Genomic DNA, 21,498 nt, shown 5'->3' on the forward strand with positions numbered 1-21,498 from the left:
TTGAGATGGAGTCTCACTCTGTTGCCCAGGCTAGAGTGCAGTGGCGGGATCTCAGCTCTGCAACCTGTGCCTCCTGGGTTCAAGCAATTCTCCTGCCTCAGCCTTCCTAGTAGATAGGATTACAGGTGCATGCCACCAACCCGGCTAATTTTTATATTTTTAGTAAAGAGGGGGTTTCACCATGTTAGCCAGGCTCGTCTTGATCTCCCGACCTCAAGTGATCTGCCTGTCCAGGCCTCCCAAAGTGCTGGGATTACAGGCATGAGCCACCATGCCCAGCCTGGCAGTTTCTTTTAAAAGTACACAGGGCTTTGTCATAAGGCTTTCTGGAAGGAAGAGTTGCTTTGTCACTGTCCATTCATTTAGTAAACATGTTGCTTGCTGTGAGCCAGGCTCTGTGGAGATATGGAGATAAACAGAACTAAATCCCTGCCCTCAAGAAGCGTAAAGTTATATAGGAGAGGAAGCTGAGTGATGTGTCCTCTGATGGAGGCACCCAACCTCTGGGGGAGGGTAGACTATCAGAGGGTGAAGGCTGAGCCTTAGCAGATAGTGGAGCATCTAGTAGGCTTAGAGGAGTATTTTAGTCAGAGGGATTGGCATGTACAGAGGTGCAGCTATCTCAGAGACCATGCTGCATTTGGGGAGCTATGGTGAGTTCTTAGAAAAGGTAATTGGTATCTATTTGACCTGTGTTCAAATCCTGGCCTCACTGCTTTCTAGCTGTGTGATCCTGGAGATGACACTTAACTTGAGACCTCTGTTTTCTTATTTTAAAAACAGCAGCATAAGTCTTGTGAGGGTTATAAGTTGTTAATGGATGGCACATAAGGTGCAGTCATTAATTGGGAGTTGAGAGTAAAACTGCATATTATTGAGGACAGATTATGCTCAGAGAATCACACTGACATAAAATACACTTGCCAGTAATATTAGGTTGAACATAAAATTTGTTCCTTTAATTCATTAAGTTCGTCTTTGTGAATGGCAGATTTTTACTGTAGCTATGTATACAAGTGCTGATTAACTGGGTGCTGACTTAGAGCTTGTGGCAATTTGAGATAGACAAATGTGACTTGTTGATTACTATAATTTATATAAACATTTATTGAGTGCCCATTTGCAAAATCGTATTCTATTTTCAGGAATTCTGTCGTTTCCTTGTATTCTGATTTTTGTTCTGTACCCAGCATAGGACACTTTCTCAGCCTGCCAACAAATGTGGATCAGCATGCCAAAACCCTTACCTTGATTGACCTTGGTAGTTTCATTACTTTCTGGTGGCTTTTTGTACCAGAGGCCCAGGATATGTATTAATAGCATCTTTTATTCTGATTTAATTCCACTTTTTTACTTCCTTCCAGCCCCCATTTTTTTTGAGAAGTAAAGATTATAACTCGTAGATGCTAATTGATCAATTAGCTTTTTCATTGAGTAGGGGTTTGTAGAGGTGGGTGCTTTGCAATTTGAATACCTTTAATTATTCCCTTATAATTCATATATGTGTTTTGGTTAGAAGTTCCCAAATGCTTATGATATGGCATTTTAGGGACGGACTTGCCTGTATGGCCAGGAAGATGGCCTACTGCGGTGAATGGGAATGTTGTTACTACTTATATCCATGGAAAATTTTTTCTTTTTTTTAGTGAGGTTTGGAGGGGCAGGATTAGAACTTTATGGAAATTTCTTTTATAGTTTCCTGGGTTTGTATCCCAGTTCTGTCATTGCCTAGCTTTGTAACATAGGCAAGTTACTTGACCTTTCTGCGATATATCCGTTAAATAGAGGAAATGATCTTACCTATCATATTAACTATTTTATAGGGTTGTGAGGATTGAGTTAACAAAATGTAATATGCTCAGAACAGCACCAAGTACCTAGTAAGTGTTGTATAAGCACTGACTATTATCATCATCATTATTTTTATTTTTGCTATAATCTGGTTTTATTAAAAGGAGTAGCTGGGGTAGTTTTAGTAAACATATTGTTTTTCCCAGAAGGCTTGGTTTTTTTGTAGATGTACAAAGACGTGAACTATTTGTGATAGAATTTGTGTAAATACTCAAGATTATTTTGGTACATGTGTAAATACCCAGCAAGCAGTGCTGTGGCTTGGGAGAAGATCAGGGACACATCTATGAGGCTACAAGAGCAGTGCTCCTGGGCATTTTGTCCTAGCAGGTAGTGGCGGAGCTGGGTTGGGGGTAGAAGTACGTGCCCATCACCATGATTCAGCCCTTGGCTAGCCTTGGATAGCAGCCCTCTGATCCTCACCATGGCTGTCAGATCTGTTTATGGCCTTCAGGAACCAGTTGTCACACTAGACAAATCCTCTTACAAGCAGTGCATCTTCAAACTGACCGAGGATTTACAGTGAAGATCCTGAAATGCTATTCAAATTAGTTGGCCGTTTTATGCACACATTGGCAGAGCTAAAAATATTTCATCACTTTAGCATTTGTGCCAAGCCTGTCTTTTAGTGCTTCACATGATCTTTTTGTGTTATATAAATTATCTCATGGCCAGATGACTAAAAATGGAGCTATAAATTACTTTTCCGAGGAATGGAACTCAGTTCTTATAATATAAAAAAACAGAGCCTGCCAGGTGCAATGGCTCACTCCTGTAAACCCAGCACTTTGGGAGGCTGAGACAAGTGGATCACTTGAGGTCAGGAGTTTGAGACCAACCTGGCCAACATGGTGAAACCCCATCTCTACTAAAAATACAAAAAAGCCATATGTGGTGGCACATGCCTATTGTCCCAGCTACTCAGGAGGCTAAGGCAGGAGAATCACTTTAACCTGGGAGGCAGAGGTTGCGGGAGCCAAGATGACACCGCTGCACTCCAGCCTGGGTGACAGAGTGAGACTCTGTTAAAAAAAAAAAAAGACAGAGCTTCAGTCATAATTTTGGATTAATGACAAAAAGTGAAACAAGGTTAGGATTAAGCAGTTAATTAATTCTACTTGGATAAAAATGGGCTTAGTGGAGAGGAAACGAACCTAAGGAGGGACTTTCACATAATGAAAATACCAGTGCTTCATGAAAAGATTTTATTGTCTTTTACATTTTGTTCTCTTAGTCACTGATCCCAAGAACCATACTGTAATGTTTGACTCACTTAAAGACTGGTGTTGGGAACTGGAACGGACCAAAGGCAACATGAAGTACAAAGCAGTGAGTGTCAACGAAGACTATGAAGTCTGTGAGAGGTAAGCTGTCCATGCTGGCATGTGCTGTACAGCTCACCCATTGGAAGTGTACAGTGTTTTTCACAGGGTTGTGCAGTCATTACCATAGTCAATTTCGAACATTTTCATCATTCCAGAAAGAAATTCCATACCCATTGGCTGTCACTCCCCATTTTCCCTGAATACCTCTCTGTTCCTCCCCAGCCCTAGACAACCACTAATCTACTTTCTATCTCTATAGTTGTACCTGTTATGAACATTTCATATAAATGGAATCATATAATATGTGATCTTTTATGACTTGCTTCTTTCACTTAGCATGATGTTTTCAAAGTTCATTTATTTTGCAGCTGTATCAGAATTTCATTATTTGTTATATATAGCACATTTGATTTATCCATCTATTAGTTAATGGACAGTTGGGTTATTTTCACTTTTTGCCTCTTTGAATAATTTTTTTGGCTTTTTGGTTTTATTTTTGTTTGAGACAGGGTCTCACTCTGACACCCATGCTGCATCCTGCTGTAGTGCAGTGGTGCCATCTCGGCTCACTGCAACCTCCGCCTTGGCTCAAGTGATTCTCCTGCCTCAGCCTCCTGAGTAGCTGGGACTACAGGCGTGCACCACCATGCCTGCCTAACTTTTCTACTTTTTGTAGAGATGGGATTACCATCTCTACAAAAGTTCAAAACCAGCCTGGGGTTGCCCTTAAAATGAGTTCTTACGTACTTATTTATTTGTTTATTCATTTTAAGGGTCTTTCTCTGCAACCTCCACTGGGATCACGTGATCCTTGAGCTTCAGCCTCCCGAGTATCTGTGACTACAGGTGTGCACTACCACACCTGGCTAATTTTTGTACTTTTTTGCAGACACTGGGATCTTGCTTTGTTGCCCAGGCTGGTCTCAAACTCCTGGACTTAAACCATTCTCCCACCTCAGGCTACCAAAGTGCTGGGATTACGGCATAAGCCACTATGCCTGGCCATACTAGGTTTTTAAAGAAATTCCTAAAGTGTCTCTTAAATATTCAAAACTGAATTTTTATTTATTTATTTATTTATTTATTTATTTTTTTGAGACAGAGTTTCGCTCTTGTTACCCAGGCTGGAGTGCAATGGCGCGATCTCAGCTCACCGCAACCTCCGCCTCCTGGGTTCAGGCAATTCTCCTGCCTCAGCCTCCTGAGTAGCTGGGATTACAGGCACGCGCCACCATGCCCAGCTAATTTTTTATATTTTTAGTAGAGACGGGGTTTCACCTTGTTGACCAGGATGGTCTTGATCTCTTGACCTCGTGATCCACCCGCCTCGGCCTCCCAAAGTGCTGGGATTACAGGCGTGAGCCACCGCGCCCGGCCTGTATCTTTTTATTGTTGTTGCATTATTGTATCTATAAGTGTAAAACTTTAAAAACCAATATTTTCTTCCCTCTTTCATTGACCACTTCATTTATTCATTGAACAAAAATTTTTGAGTGGTTACCATGTGCTTGGCAGTGTTCTAGCTATTAGAGACAGCAGCAGTCAACAGAGTACATAAAAACCTCTGCCCTCCTGGAGCTTTCATTCTGGAGGGAGGAAGATGATGGTAAAATAAATAAGTAAATTACAACATGTTAAAAGATAAGTGCTCTGGAGAAAAATGGATCCAGCACGGGGTTTGGGAGTGCTGGAGGTGATGGTGGGGTGTTGGTCAGGAAGGTTTTGCGTGGTGGAAGTAAGTGGCTTGTGAGCATCGTCGTAAAGGAAGTGAAAGATTGAGTTGGAGGATACCCGAGGAAGGAACATTCTTGGTGGAGGAAGGAGTAAGGGCAAAGGCCTGTGTGAGGAACAGCAAGGCACCCAGGGAAAGGGGAGAAGCAAGCCAGGGAGAGAAGTGGGAGATGATGGGCCTGGAGGCTTTGATGGGAGGACAGTGAGAGGGAGGCTGAGCAGAGGCGGATGTGATCTAACCTTTTTATTTTATTTTATTTTTTAACTGAGTCGCACTTTGTCACCCAGGCTGGAGTACAAGTGGCGTGATCTCGGCTCACTGCAACCTCTGTCTCCTGGGTTCAAGTGATTCTCCTGCCTCAGCCTCTTGAGTAGCTGGGACTACAGGCACATGTCACCATGCCTGGCTATTTTTTATATTTTTAGTAGAGATGGGGTTTCACTGTGTTGGCCAGGCTGGTCTTGAACCCCTGACCTCAAATGATCTGCCCACATTGGCCTCTTAAAGTGGTATTACAGGCGTGAGCCACTGTGCCCGGCCTGACCTACATTTTTAAGGCATGACTCTGCATAATCTGTTTACAGAAACTTGAATCTTATCATTTTGGAACGTACTCCCAAACACCCTGCTAACAGATTCATTAAACTTTGTATTTTTGTAGAGCTCTTTGTATCATAGTTCTAATAGGCCTCTTCAGTAATCAGTTTTGATTTTGATCACTCTCAATATTTATAGGGTTACTGCCGCCCCCCTCACCCTGCCTCCGCCCTGCAGCCACTTCACAGTGTGAGCTGTGGTGACAGTGGGGAGTGACCAGTGTCCTGACCCCAACCGAGGACCTCATTGTCTACCCCACCCTGTTCTTCCCTCCTTCCTGGTTTTAAAGCTTGAAAGGATAAAGGTTGCTCTTGCTCAGAAAGAAGTTAGAAACCCCTGCTCCTAGGAAATGATAGTTTGTAATAAGATGTTGATACGTAAGTTCCCAGAATTGTTTTTTTTTTTTTTTAAATCCTGCCGTATACTAATTAGTTGGTATTTGCATAGGTGTTAGCATGTCAGAAATATACAGGAAAATCTGTGCTTTGTTTACCCCCAGACCACTGTGGTAGCTGCTCCATGGTCTCCTCCGTCCACTCTGGTCCCCCAGCGTCCATTCTCCATGTAGCATGCCAAGCAGGCTTCTCCACATGCATCTGATAGTACTTGTCCCCAGCTTCAGTGGCTTTCACTGTTCTTGGTATAGAACAGAGCCCTCAACAGGCACTCCCAAGGCCCTTCACGGTTTGACTGCAACTTTGTGTCCCACGCCTCTGGCCATACTGACCTCCCTGCCACAAGCCTTGCCTGCAGGCTCCTGTCTGGAAGTACTTTTTGCTTCTAGCTGCACAAGTATAATTAACTCTACTTCATCAGTCAGATCTTACCCCAGGTACCGCCTCCTTTTCTTTCTTTTATTTATTTATTTTTTTGAGACAGAATCTCATTCTGTCACCCAGGCTGGAGTGTGGTGGTGCAATCTTGGCTCACTGCAACCTCCACCTCCCGGGTTCAAGTGATTCTCCTGCCTTGGCCCCCCGAGGAGCTAGGATTACAGGTGTGTGCCACCACATATGGCTAATTTTTGTATTTTTAGTAGAGATGGGGCTTCACCATGTTAGCCAGGCTGGTCTTGAACTCCTGACCTCGTGATCCTCCTGTCTCAGCCTCCCAAAGTGCTGGGATTACAGGTGTGAGCCACCACACCTGGCCCCAGATACTGTTTTCTTTGGAAGCTTTCCAAGACTAAGTCAAGTGTCATTGTGAGATTTTTCATTGCACTGTTGGCTCCTCTTCGTAGCGCTTCCTGCAATGCCAAGTTCGTTGTATTTGTATCATCATTTGGCTAATGTGAGTTTCCACAACCTACAGCTCTGTGAAGTTAAAGGATGCTGTTTTTGCCCATTGTTATATCCTCAGTACCAAGCACGGTGGCTGGCTTCTAAGAGGTGCTCAATAAATAGGAGAAAGAAGGAAAAGCCCCATTTGTATTTAGAGGGGGGCCTATAGTCAGTTTGGGTAAGAGTAAGGAACACCTTCCCACAAAGTCAGAGCTGGCTATTCTGGTACTACAGGTCTCTTTCTCTTTTTCATTCTCCTAAAAAACCTTTCTCTCATTCCACTTTCCTGTAAACACATAGGATGGTATGTGGCCCCGTAGAGTGTACCACACAGAGGGACCTAGTTGCTGATGCTGGCACAGGAAGACATTGCTGTTCCAGGGGGTTGTGCCTCAGTAGATATACAAGTTTCATGAGTAAAGTCAACCTGTTTTTGCAGGGGCTGTTTACTTTGTATTCTAAACTCATCAACTAAAATGACTGCTTCCCAAGGAAAGAGGATTAATTGCTTGTATCCAATGGGAATCTCATAGCGGGAACTCCATGGAATCCACCTAGAATTAAGTGGTCAGGAGAGGACACCCTCCACACCCCTCACTGACTTCAGTGTTGGTCTCTGTACAGCCTTCTCTGCTGGGTGATGGATGGGATATTTGCCAATACATTTGACTTTTTTTTTTTTTTTGGTGAAAGACTTATCTATAAGAAAAGTAATTAACCAGTGAACTAACAGTGTAAAATATTCAACCTCACTAGTTGGGGAAGACATGGAAATTTTTTAAAACCACAAGGCCCCAGTCCAGCTTTGTAGCATGTGCCACTGAGGAAGGAGCTCAGGATCTGGTTTAAACAACTCCACAGATGACTGTCCTAAAAAGGTTGAGAAACAGTGACCTGTTTTAAGTTACCATCTAGAGCAGTGGATCTCTGTTTAATGTGTGTCTGATCACTGGAGGCTCTTGTCTAATAATCAGAATTTGGCTCAGTAGGTTGGGGGAGGCTGGAGCGTCTGCAGTCAACAGCTTCCAGGTCATGCTGCTGCACACTCTGTGTAGCAGGATCTTCTGGAACAACAGTGTTCATCCCAACTGCTTACCTAGAAAGGTTTTTAATAGTTCTTGATTTAATAGTTCTTGGATGGAGCCTGGCACTGGTAATCTTTTAATCTTCACACTTTATTTGAATGAGCAGCCTGAGTTTAAGAGAGCAGTTGATCTGTGGAGAGGTTTTTACTTCAGCGACTGTACCTGAAAAAGGGATGCCTTACCAGTTACCCATTCAGGCAGACTTAGAAGAAAATATTTCAAGTACTTCAAAACTTCAAAAGGCAAACATTCTTCACAGTTTTGATGGTTTGAAGTATCTTTGTGACCAGTAGTTCCCAGACCTGGCTTTCCATCACAATCTTACTGGAACTCTTTTCTTCATGAATTACTTTTAAGATTTTTTTGCTTTTGGATTTTTTTTTTTTTTGAGACAGGGTCTCACTCTGTCACCCAGGCTGGAGTGCAGTGGCACAATCTCTGTTCACTGCAACCTCAGCCCACTAGGCCCAAGTGATTCTGTTGCCTCAGTCTCCTGAGTAGCTGGGACCATAGGTGCGAACCACTATGCTCAGCTCAATTTGTTGTATTTTTCATAGTGAGAGGGTTTCGCCATGTTGCCCAGGCTGGTCTTGAACTCCTGAACTCAGGCAATCCACCTGCCTGGGCCTCATCCTGCTGGGATTACAATGTGAGCTACCATGCCCAGCTTGTTTTCTGTTTGTTTATTTCTTGAGATGGATTCTTGCTCTGTCGTCCAGGCTAGAGTGCAGTGGCGCAATCTTGGCTCACTGTAACCTCTGCCTCCCGGGTTCAAATGATTCTCCTGCCTCAGCCTTCTGAGTAGATGGGATTACAGGTGCCTGCCAATGTGCCTGGCTAATTTTTGTATTTTTAATAGAAATGGGGTTTCACCATCTTGGCCTGGCTGGTCTCGAACTCCTGACCTCATGATCCACCCACCTTGGCCTCCCAAAGTGCTGGGATTACAGGTGTGAGCCACCACGCCTGGCCCAAGTTGTTTTTTTTTTTTTTAATGAAAAATTTTAAGCAGTATAAAAGGAAAGAAGATACGATGAATTCCTATTACCTTAAATTACCCAGACTCAACAGTTATCAACTGATGACCAATTCTGTTTTCTCTGTACCCCCACCTACTTCACCCTCTCTTGGATTATCTTGTTTTAATTTTAATTTTTTAAAGACAGGGTCACCCAAGCTTAAGTACAGTGGCACTGTGATGGCTCATTGCAGCCTTGAACTCCTAGAAGCTCAAGTGATCCTCCCAAGTAGCTGGGACTACAGGTGTGTGCCACCACACCCAGCTATTTTATTTTTTTATTTTTATTTTTTGTGGCGATGGGGTCTCACTATGTTGCCAAGGCTAGTCTAAAGCTCCTGGACTCAAGCAGTCCTCCCACCTTGACCCTGCAAAGTGTTGGAATTATAGGCCACCATGCCCAGCCAGGATTATTTTGCAATAAATTCTAGAGTTTGTGACATTTCATTCACAAATGTTTCAGATGGCTCAAGCCTGTAATCCCAGCACTTTGGGAGGCCGAGTCAAGTGGATCACAAGATCAAGAGTTCAAGACCAGCCTGGCCAATATGGTGAAACCACATTTCTACTAAAAATACAAAAATTAGCCGGATGTGGTGGTACATACCTATAGTCCCAGCTGCTCAGGAGGCTGAGGCAGGAGAATCACTTGAATCTAGGAGGCGAAGGTTGCAGTGAGCCAAGATCATGCCACTGCACTCCAGCCTGGGCGAAAGAGCAAGACTCCATCTCAAAAAAAAAAAAAAAGAAAATCCAGTTACAGTTCAGATTTTCCCCAGTATCTTATGAATTTTTAAACCGTTTCCTCTGTCATCTTTTTAATGTTTTTTTTTAAGTAGTCAAGATTCAGTGAGATTGATAGGTTTCTTAAATTGATTCGTCTGTAGATTCTCAAGCCAACATATTTTTCTTGCAATGTGTTGCAGAAACTTGACTGATAGTTTTCCACAGTCTGGGTTTTAATGATCACACTCCCATGGTAATATTTATTTGTTACTCCATCTCCTATGAATTTATTACATCACTCATGCATCATGCATTCAAACGCCATGCAAATACAAATTTTCCATTATAACTTAACACCATAAGCACCTTATTGCTTGTGAGGCTTTATTTCAAGCCTCTTTCTTTATTTCTTTCCCTCTTTGAGGGAAAGATATTTACAGATGCTTATAGATTCACAGTGATGGAAACTTAGGCAGTTTTCTTATTAACAGAAACCTACATCTGCTGCCTAAGAGATGATGTCCCCTTGTAACTTTGATCTCTGAGACTCTGAAACCCAATTCTACCATGTCCTACTACTTAACAAGTTTGTTCTTTTTAGAGACTAAATTTTCTCTGTAGACGTTGAAGTCCCACTGCTTGGGTTCAGGTCCCAGCTGTACTTTATGCTAACTAGTTGTATACCCAGGGAAGAGTCTTAGCAGCATTGTGTCTCAGTTTCTTTATCTGTAAGATGGAAATAATATTACGTAGCTCATAGAATTCTTGGGAGGATTAAATGGATAAATAAGGTTAAGTACTTATTAACAAGTATATTAAATAAGAAATGTTAAGTAATTAGAACAGTGGTTGTCACACAGTAACACTTAAATGTTCTTGTCAGAGTACTTGATAAAATATCTGGGCAGCAGTCATCATAATTAATGTTTTTCCTGTTAGTTTAACTGAAAACAACACAGATGCTTATATGGTTACTAAATGCTGAGAACAATACTCCCAATTTCAGAGTTCTATGCTTTTAGGTATCATATTTTCCTATCCCCTCATTTCTGAAAGAGGAAACAGACCCAGAGAGGTAGAATAACTTACGTAGGGTTGTACAGAATCATGGGCATAGCTACAGTTTGAACTTAGATTCCCAGATGATTTATCACACGGAGAGCAGCAGTTCCTCTGAGCTGATTCTCAACAGGGAAATATGATCCCTTCCGCTTAACACTCTACTTGTATTCATTGAAGTTGAGCTTTTGTATTTTGTGAATTAACAGATGACATTTCTTTCTTCTAGATTGCCAGCATACTTTGTTGTCCCCACCCCTCTTCCTGAAGAGAATGTACAGCGTTTTCAGGGTCACGGCATACCAGTAAGTGCATCTGGGAACCCTAAGAGGTGTCGGTCATGCATTGGTCTATCCTGGCAAGAGGATCCTACTGAAAGCCATTGGCTTTGGTTCTAGAGTTTGTTTTCAGTCTAAGAGCAATCCGAAAATATCTTAGGGACTCCCTAGAGGAGTCTCTTAAATGTGATTGGGACAGAGATCTAAAGTTTTCACAAATGCACTTGAGTTTTTTAGCAGAGACATTAACAGAGCTTTAAGAGGATCATAGATCTGTCTGGTGTTGAAAGCAAGCCTGCTTTAACACCTAAATCATTTTGAACCTGAGCTAAACCATGCCAAGGGTAGTAGGTTTTAAGCTTCTTTTTGGCCTACACTATTAATCTTTGTATGGGCATGGCGCTGTTTTCTCCCAGAGACAACATGGAGTGCTTCTTAGTTTTCACAGAATAGAGTGGGATTGGAGCCATATTTAATATGTCACTGATCAAAGAAAGCAAAACTCTGGCAGTTACTCCAGTTTCCAATTGGTGGTTGGGAATTGCCAGGCCTGCAGGGTATTTAGTAAGGAATGAGAATTATAAATAAGTGCTATGCTGCATGCACAGCTGGTTCACTGAAAGGGTCACTCCCATATGGGTGGAGGTGTGGTTAAGGAGGGGTCAAATCCCCAGAAGCCCATGGAGGCCAAGCAGGTAATGAGTATGACCTTACAGTGAACGAGAGACCCTTAGCCTGGTCTACGGGAACATCTCTTCAGTGCTAGCCAGTATGTGCCACATGGGAGTATGAGCCAAGTGTTGCAGATGTCCTGATTTTTCAGGAGAAGCCATAGATACAGATTTTTTTTTTTTTTTTTTTTTTTTTTTTTTTTTTTTTTTTTTTTTTTTTTTTCTGAGACAGAGTTTCTCTTTTGTTACCCAGGCTGGAGTGCAATGGCTCAGTCTCTGCTCGCTGCAGCCTCTGTCTCCCGAGTTCAAGCAATAATCCTACCTCAGCCTCCCAAGTAGCTGGGATTACAGGCGCCCACCACCAGGCCTGGCTAATTTTTTTTTCCAAGACAGAGTTTTGCCCTTGTTGCCCAGGCTAAAGTGCAGTGGTGCAATCTCAGCTCACTGCATTCTCCACCTCCTGGGTTCAAGCGATTCTCCTGCCTCAGCCTCCTGAGTAGCTGGGATTACAGGTGTTCACCACCACACCTGGCTAATTTTTGTATTTTTAATAGAGACGAGGTTTTACCCTGTTGTGTAGGCTGGTCTTGAACTCCTCGCCTCGTGACCTGCCTTCCTCAGCCTCCCAAAGTGCTGGGATTACAGGCGTGAGCCACTGTGCCCAGGCCTAATTGTTTGTGTTTTTAGCAGAGATGGAGTTTCACCATGTTAGCCAGGCTGGTCTCAAACTCCTGGCCTCAGGTGATCTGCCCACCTTGACCTACCAAAGTATTGGGATTACAGGCATGAGCCACTACACCTGGCCTAGATACATACTTTTATGTGAGTTTTCCTGATTTCTAAATATATGCCACTGTTTCAGATGTTTAAAAGCATGTTTTTGGGCCAGAGTTGGACACAATGAACAAAATCCATAATTTTTAGTTCTTTATTAAGCACATTCTCAAGTGAAACATTTTTTTTTTCTGCTGGTGTAGCAGTGAAGAATACAGTGAGCATCAGTACAGCTGGGTGGTCCTGCCCTGATTGGTACTGTCACCAGCAGTTTTACCAGCACTGCTTTTGTTCCATCTGTCTTGGGATTATTATGAAAATAGCTGTGGCCTCTCCAGCTACCTGAAAGGATCTTGAGATTTCCCAGGGTAGTGTATACTACACTTTGAAAATGGATGCTTTAGAGGAATGAAAATGAAGGTCTCTCAGTCTTTCATAGAGGGATCTAGAAAAGAGGGTATGCTCTGTGGGAAGAAACAGAGATGAACTGTTCACATATGTAGGAACAGGCTACTTCCGTATCCATGCAGTGTATGAAATGTAGATACTCTGTATTCTAGCCAGGCCTTGGGCCTGAGAACTAGCAGATGCTGTAGTAAGATTTGAGTGAGAAGCCTGAGGCATTACTTTGATAGAAGCTGTGGGAAATGCAGGGCGTAGTGGCTCATGCCTATCATGCCAGCACTTTGGGAGGCTGAGACAGGCAGATCGCTTGAACCCAGGAGTTTCAGACCAGCATGGCCAACATGGTGAAACTCCATTTCTACTAAAAAAATTTTTAAAATTAGCCTGGTATGGTGGTGCATGCCCATAGTCCCAGGTACTCTGGAGGCTGAGGTGGGAGGATCCCTTGAGCCAGGAGTTGGAAGCTGCAGTGAACTGGGATCGCGCCACTGCACTCTAGCCTGAGCAACAGAGTCAGTCTGCCTCGAAGAGAAAAGAAAGCTGTGAGAAGGTGTTCTCACTTCATTAGATCTTCCTGTATTTATAAGTCCTAAAAGTTACAATGGAGTTTGTGTGAATGGACAGCAAAAAAGTATTACACAAGATGGAATTATACATCTCCCCAGGAAACATAGAGCCCTCAATCTTTCTCTCTCTTTCTCCCTCTCTTTTCTTTTAACATAAAATTTTCATTTGACTGGAACATTAAGATCACCAGAAATGGTTTTAAGTAAATTAAAAGGTAATTTATTTTATATTTGGAATTGGTGAAATTATATACCTTAACCTAGAGTACCCAATCCTTTTAAATGTACCCAGTACCACTATAGCCTCTTGTTTTTAGTTTTGTTTAAGACAGGGTTTCTCAACCTAGACACTATGGACATTTTAGGCCAGATAATTCTTTGTTGTAGAGGCTGTTATGGTAGAATATGTAACATCAGCAATGCCAGTAGCACTCCCTGAGGTGCCAGTAACACCCCTATCCCGTGAATTGTGACAACCAACAAATATGTCAAGACATTGCCGAATATCCTCTCGTGGGTGGGGTGCCAGGCACAAAATGCAGGTCGAAAACCCCTGCTTTAGGTGATCTGGACTGTTTTCTGTTTAGCATATGTGTCCTCTGACTCTTAAGAGACTGACAGAAAATGTGACAACTAGGCGACCTAAAGTGTCCATAAGCCCGTCTCTGGCCACATCTTTGCCTTGTCCTTCTTTCTGTCATTCCTATTGAACCTACTCATGTTTACACTTATTCTCCATGCTTATTTTCGTTGTTAAGCCGGTAAGAACATCAAACTATTTTCTCTTAAACCAGATATTTAAGAGATTTGCAAAAATATAAAACAATGCCATTTATCTTCCTATATGTTTTTGGGTGGAAAATATTTACAGTAATAGGTAATTGGTAATTACTGTTTAAAATGAATTAATATTTTAAAAGTTTCTCAGTTTTAATTTCTAATGTGGTAATTATCAATAGCTGTAGCTTATATGGATGCAAGTTCTTCAGGGTCCTCAATAATTTTTAAGAACATTAAAGAGTCTAAGACCAAAAAGTTTGAGGCCCACTGATCTTCCAGATTGCATGTACATGCATTTTCTCTAGGACCTGGCATAGAAGCACCCAAATCAATAGTAACAGGTAATTTGCAGTAGGCGCATAGGAAGCTAAGATTAAAGAGATAATTGGGGGCTGGATTATGAATAATTGTTCTTTCATTTCATTCGTTTCATGTCAATCTTTAAAAATTGTGGTAAAATACACATAACATAAAATTTCCCATTAGTGACATTTAGCACATTCACAATGTTGTGCAACCATTACCACAGTCTGTTCCAGAACATTTCCATGTCTCCATGCTGTTTACGCTGGCTTTTCACCCAGTCTTTTCTCTCCTGCCTTCACTTATTTTCAGGGAAGACCTGTGTAATCGGTCAGTTCATACATGTCCTTGCCTTTATTCTGAAGGCTTTGGCTGCTGTTCTTCAACCCTGAGTATCTTTTTCTTTTTCCTCCGGGGTAAATGAACATTGCTATGGATTATTCAAACTAAACAGCAAACTGTACTTAACGGGACCCATGAAAACCGTCGGTGCCTTGCCTCAGCTGGGCCTTCCTCCCACCCAGCCGTATTCTATTTAACGTATTCCTTTTGGTTCCTATGACTTGTTCTCTGGGTGAACAGGTTTTCATCCTACAAGTTTTTTGTATCATTCTTAACTCTCAGTGACGACCTTTCCCCTAGTCCCGCAGGATCCAGAACAGCAACAAGAACTCCCTCAGCTTCCCTCTTCTCAGCCTCCTGTTGTTTCTCTCTGGGCTCCTGTTTCTTTCATACATAATCTGGATATCTGTCTGGGCCCTTGATTGCCTTGTTTGGAGCCCAGTTCCATGGGCCTTCCCTCTTCCATGGCTGCCTTTCCCAAGTCTATTCTGCTCTGTCTGTTCTTGAAGGCATCCTTATGTCTCCCTTAACCTGAGGCACTTCCTTAGTTGTCACGCAGCTATCTTGTTCTGCCTTGTACTGCCAAGCATATTTAAAGAGTCTATACTTATTTTCTGTACTCATTTCTTGTTGCAGCATGACTTCTACTCCCCACATACTGTGGACATTTCCCACGCAGAAGTCCATAAGCCCTGTGCAGCCCCACTTCCCCACATCACTGCAGTTTTTATTTTTTGTTTTTTGTTTTTTTATACCAGCCATACCATTAGCACACAGCACTGCAGTTTTTGACTGTGATTACATTGTCTTTTAAGTTCCTGTCCTGGCTTTGGAAACACTATACTCCCTTGGCCTGCTGACCTCCTTCACGGTCCTTTCCTGCTTCCTTACATTGCCTTCTGCCCCAGATTGTAAATGTTCTCTTAAAGCTGTTTTTGACTCTATTAAGAGAGGGACCTTAAAATATACCAAATAATGAGTAATCCTTTTTTTAAAAAAAAAATTAACAAACTGTGATTCTTGCCTATGAAGTCAAACTAAGAATTCTGGCCCTCATAGTTCCCAGAGAGAAATTGCAGCAGTAGAAGACTTTTTGCTCACTTTCTGTGAGAAGGCTCTCTGACCAGGAACTTTGCTTGTTTCTGTTTACTGTTTCACACAGAGAATTGTAAGGGAGTTGGCCCTTCACGCCTCAGGTGAGGTGAGACAGTTATGATTGGAAGTTACTACATGTGCCCCAGATGGAAAATGAGTTATAGTTGGATATCACCAAGGGACTATGCCTTCTGCCCCTTCTGCTCCAGAAGAGGAGATAAAAAGGGCTAAGAATGCTTAGTTTCTTAGAACTCACCATCCAGTCATGGCTAAGAGTATCTCCCCGCTTATCCAAGTGAGCTGCGCCAACTAAGGGGGCACAATTTCCTGGGCACCAAAATTTTACCACCTTTGGCAGAGAGCTGAAAACTACGTGGTGGTTACTGCACACCACTTAGCATGGCATTGAAAAGGGAATACAAGAACAGCAAAGGGCCCTTTGATTATCTCAGTGTTTAACACTTCCGCCTCATCATGAATCTTAAAGTATGGCTTGGCCCCAAGAGAGGAGTTGTTGCTGTTTTCAGCAGTTCTAAAGCAATTCTGTGTCGCTCTGTCCTTCCTCTCTGTGTGGGCTCATCTCCCCCACTGCAGCAGGCCATCAACTCCCATGTCTAGAGCTCCAGACCTGCTTTCCTCTCATTTGAGGGGCCTCCTGAATATCTCCACATGGATGTCCTGTTGGTACTAGACACCCAATATACCCAGTGCTGATTCCGTTATCTTCCCCAGAAATCCCAAACCAGTTCCCCGTGTGATTTTCTAAGTGCAGTGCACAATATCACCTGGATTGTCGTGCTGATCTCTGACTCTCGGTCTAGGCTACTGCTAGCATATCCAATGTATGGTTTACACCTGGCAGATGAGTGTCAAAAAGGTGCCCCCTCTGGGCAGCTGAAGTATAAAAGGTCTTTCTTTCCTCCAGGTTTACCTTTGATCCCAGGCCAATGGCTTGGCCAGCACAGCAAGGTCTGGACCTTAGCCAGTCTCAAGCACTTAGCCAGGCCTTTAATGCAGGGCTCAAAGTCCACAGCTGTACTCACCGTCCAACCAGTCTGTCTCTCTCCTCCATTCTAGGCTCCACTGGCAGGTTACTTGGCCCCAAGGTCAGTTCTAATCTACCTTTGTTCCTGAAAAACAAATAAACAAAACCCCCCACCGTATCCCAAAAAAAAGCCTGAACTCCTTAACCTGTTGCCAAGGCAGAAAAAAGCATAAACAGCCTGGCCCGCCACTTATGTCACTCATGTGACTTCCTTCTCCTTCCCCTTTTTTGTTGTTCCTTGAAATTTCTTTCTTCTGTTATATAATACATTCTACCTTCTTTTATATTCCTAAGCTTATTTCCCTTTTGAAACTTGAACCTCTGAAGGTAGACACAGTATCTTAGTATCTTTTTGCCCTCTCACAACCTGATGAGGTACGTTGCATGTCACAAGCCTTGCATTCAGTTATGTCAAATAGGTGACATACCATTCTTCCGAGTGTGGATTTTCTCTCATGAGACTTGCCCACTTTTTGCCATCCATATACAACACAGCCTTTAGAGTCACACTGCTGCTACTTTCTGTACAACTTGGGAAAGTCCTTCAGTCTCTTGAAGCCTCAGTTTCTTGCTGTTAAGGGGAATAAAGAATCATACCTATCACAGGGAGTTACCATAACAATTAAATGAGCTAATTCCTGACATGTAATGCACTGCACTTGAATGATAGCTACTATCCTAATAATAATAATGTTGTTGGCTGGGCACAGTGGCTCACGCCTGTAATCCCAGCACTTTGGGAGGCCATGGTGGGCGGATTGCCTGAGTTCAGGAGTTTGCAACCAGCCTGGGCAACATGGTGAAACCCTATCTCTACTAAAATGCAAAAAATTAGCTGGGCATGGCAGCATGTGCCTGTAGTTGCAGCTACTCAGGAGGCTGAGGCAGGAGAATTGCTTGAACCCAGGAAGCAGAGGTTGCAGTCAGCAGAGATCACACCACTGCACTCCAGCCTGGGTGAAAGAGTGAGACTCTGTCTCAAATAAATAAATAAATAATAATAAAATAATACTATTGTTATCATCTGGTTATCAAATGCAGATGATAAGTCAAAAGGTGTATGTTAGACCGTAAGTCTGTGTCTGACCACCTAGACCTGTTTATTTTTTAAAACTAAATCATGTTTTTCCATTGTGACTAAATACTCCCAGGCTTAATAAAGTTGAGTATGTCCAGCCATTTCATACTGAAGTTACAAATTTCCATGTATGCATTTAAATGCTAAGCTTGTGTGTCCCCTGTTGGGTTGTGTTTATTATATCTGGTAAATCTTTCTTTCTTTCTGCAGATATGGTGTTGGTCCTGCCACAATGGAAGTGCCCTTTTGAAAATGTCAGCACTACCCAAAGAACAGGATGATGGCATTTTACAAATCCAAAAGAGCTTCTTCGATAGGTCAGTACTAGTAGTTCTATATTTTGTTCTTATTCAGTTTTTTTTTCCAAGAAGCAGGGAACAGCTCTTAGTAGTACGTGTATTTCTGTTTACCTACTCTTAGCTTAGTGCTAGGGAAATGTAATTTATAGTGATTGTTTTGAGTTAATTTGAAAGGAGTCAGTATAACACCTGCATGGATGTCACCTGCATTGTTTTTAGAGGTGCATGCTAAAGTCTTCAGCAGGGAGGTGACATGATGTCTGTAATGTTAACAGTTGTCAAATTTAGGTCATGGTACATGTCACTGTACTATTCTACTTTCTGCATGTTTCAAATTTTTTTTAAAAAGTAGATGAATTTAAAATTAAAAAAAAAAGGAATAGACTCAGAGTCACATTGCCTTGGTCCAAATCATGGCTGTCTCAGTTTATAAATTGTATGATATTGGGTCAGGCAGTTTTACTCTGTGCACCTCCATTTCCACCCCTGTTGACCGGGAACAGGAGTCCCAGACAATTGCCTGGTAGGTGAAGTTTAAATTGGAGAATGCCTACCGAGCCCTTAACACAGATCATGGCAAATTGTAAATCCTCAGGCAAAATTTGTGTTTGCTCTTCTAATCTCATATTCCTTTTTGGTACCTAGAATTTACAAGACCATCCACAGGCCACCCTATGAAATTGTTAAAACTGAAGACCTGTCAAGCAACTTCCTATCCCTGCAGGAAATCCAGACTGCATACTCTAAGTTTAAACAGCTGTTTCTGATAGGTGAGAAGAACACTGAGCAAAAACTTTGTGTCAGATGGGGAAAGTCATGCCGTACAGATCAGGTGACAGTCGTTGCCTTTTTTTCTGGGTTCCTTACCATAGCACGCAGAGCCCAGGGCTGTGATGTCATGGAGCCGGGGGTCTGGCTGCCATCACTACACTTCCCTCTCCATCTCTCTCCAGGCTTCCCCCCGCCTCCTTATTGTGGCAGTGATCACACAGCCACCCTTCTCTTCTCCCCTTTCCTCAACATACCAGTTGTCCAGTGGTGAGCATTTTGATTTCTTCCTTTAAAAGTTTTTGAACTATGTAGTATTTATATTTGTTGACTTGCAGTGATTTATAACATGAATGATGTTCGTTTTCTTCAGTAGACTTTTTCCCAAAGTGGAAATACTTTGTTTTTCCCATGATTGGGAATATACAGTTTCTAACAATATTAAAAGTTTTATCAGAAATGTGCAAGGCAGAAAATGAAACATGCCAGTCCCAGCTACACCAGTGTTCCTGCCCAGGCTGCCTACTGGTGGTTCATGTTTAACTCTGCCCAGTCACTCATTGATTCTCTTCATTCTGGAATGAGTCTTTATGCTCCGAGATTTGTCATGCCTATAGGTAACTTTTCCTCACTTGGACTTTTTTTTTTTTTTTTTTTTTGAGACAGGGTCTCACCTCTGTCATCCAGACTGGAGTGCAGTGGCACGATCACAACTCAGTGCAACCTTAAAACTCGCAGGCTTAAGTGATCCTCCCACCTCTGCCTCCCAAGTAGCTGGGATTACAGGCATACGCCCCCTCACCCGGCTAATTTTTGTATTTTTTTGTAGCGACAGAGTCCCATAATGTTGCCCAGACTGATCTTGAATTCTAAGGCTCAAGCGATCCTCCCACTTTGGCCTCGCAAAGTGCTGGGATTATAGGTGTGAGTCACTGCCTGAACTAACTTGGACTTTTTAGCCTAGCAAATTCTTAACTATTTTAGGATTCGTTCAGTGGCATTTATTGAGCTTCCATTGTACAAGGGGTCTTCAGAAAGTTCATGGAAAATGTATATTATACAAAAACTATGCATGAATTTCAAAACTTTTTTACCCAAAATAATTCATATTAACTTATAACATACCTGAGCAGGATCTAGTTTAAAGAGCTAAGAAGGGTAAGATATTAGTTTGAAAACAGTTCCTATCAGAGCAACACAAATTCTGCTAAAATTGAAGCAAAAACAAATATTGAATTTACGGTGAAGCTTGGATGGAGGAATGGTGAAATTATTGATGCTTCACAAGAGTTTATGGGGATAATGCCCCAAAGAAATCAGCAGTTTACAAATGGACAACTCATTTTTAAGAAGGAGCAGATGATGTCAAAGATGAAGCCTGCAGCGGCAAACTGTCCACATCAGTTTGCAAGGAAAAAATTTATCTTTTTTCTGCCGTAATTGAAGAGGACCGACAGCAGAAGAAACAATCGTCAACTCCATAGACATCTCAGATGGTTCAGCTTACACAATTCTGACTGAAGAGTTAAAGTTGAGCAAACCTACTCGCCGGGCACAGTGGCTCATGCCTGCAATCCCAGCACTTTGGTAGGCTGAGACAGGCGGATCACTTGAGTTCAGGAGTTTGAGACCAGCCTGGCCAACATGGTGAAACCCTATCTCTACTAAAAATACAAAAGTTAGCTGGGCATGGTGGCAGGTGCCTGTAATCGCAGCTACTCCAGGGGGCTGAGGCAGGACAGTGAATCGGGGGTTGCAGTCAGCCAAGATCATGCCATTGCACTCCAGCCTGGGTGACAAGAGTGAGACTCCATCTCAAAAAATAAATAATATGTGTGTGTGTGTGTATCCTTAAAGGGAACCCTTTTTTTTTTTTCCAGTTAATAATGTAAAATAGACTGCAATGACATGGTTAAATTCCCAGGACCCTCAGTTCTTTACGGGTGAACTAAATGGCTGGTATCATCTCTTATGAGAGTGTCTTAAACTTGATGGAGCTTATGTTGAGAAATAAAGTTTATATTTTTTATTTTCGTCTTTTGATTCCATGTTTTCACATACTTTTAAAGTCCCTTGTATATACTAACTATGCTGGCATTGGTGATAAAGAGGAATATAACACCAAGGGCTTATACCCTTGCAGGGGAAACAGCAATGTATGACTCTAACTCAAACTAAAACATTACAATACATGTTTACTGTTTAATAAAGGACACTCATTCTAGTTTTATTTCAATCACTCAGGACTTCCAGGGATATCTGCCTTTTCTTAATTTGAGTTTGCAACTTTTTTTTCATTTTTTAGAAACAGGGTCTTTCTCTGTTGCCAAGGATGGGGTGCAGTGGCACCATCATTGCTCACTGCAGCCTCAAACTCCTGGCCTCAAGTGATCTTCCTGCCTCAGCCTCCCCAAGTGTTGG

The 21,498-nt window shown here is 42.3% G+C and overlaps 1 protein-coding gene across 3 annotated transcripts in view; it reads left to right on the top strand.

Annotated features, from left to right (window-relative positions):
- Nucleotides 1–21,498, top strand: part of MTMR12 (myotubularin related protein 12) — a 91,921-nt gene that overhangs the window by 52,496 nt on the left and 17,927 nt on the right. For all 3 annotated transcript variants that reach the window (XM_017526818.2, XM_017526820.2, XM_017526819.2), the window contains exons 7-10: nt 3,086–3,215; nt 10,903–10,978; nt 18,221–18,327; nt 18,955–19,079. In XM_017526818.2, coding sequence (XP_017382307.1) covers nt 3,086–3,215; nt 10,903–10,978; nt 18,221–18,327; nt 18,955–19,079 — 438 coding nt within the window. The remainder of the gene's footprint in view (nt 1–3,085; nt 3,216–10,902; nt 10,979–18,220; nt 18,328–18,954; nt 19,080–21,498) is intronic.

The sequence above is a fragment of the Cebus imitator genome, unplaced genomic scaffold (assembly GCF_001604975.1).
Source record: "Cebus imitator isolate Cc_AM_T3 unplaced genomic scaffold, Cebus_imitator-1.0 Scaffold44, whole genome shotgun sequence".
Taxonomy (NCBI): Eukaryota; Metazoa; Chordata; class Mammalia; order Primates; family Cebidae; genus Cebus; species Cebus imitator.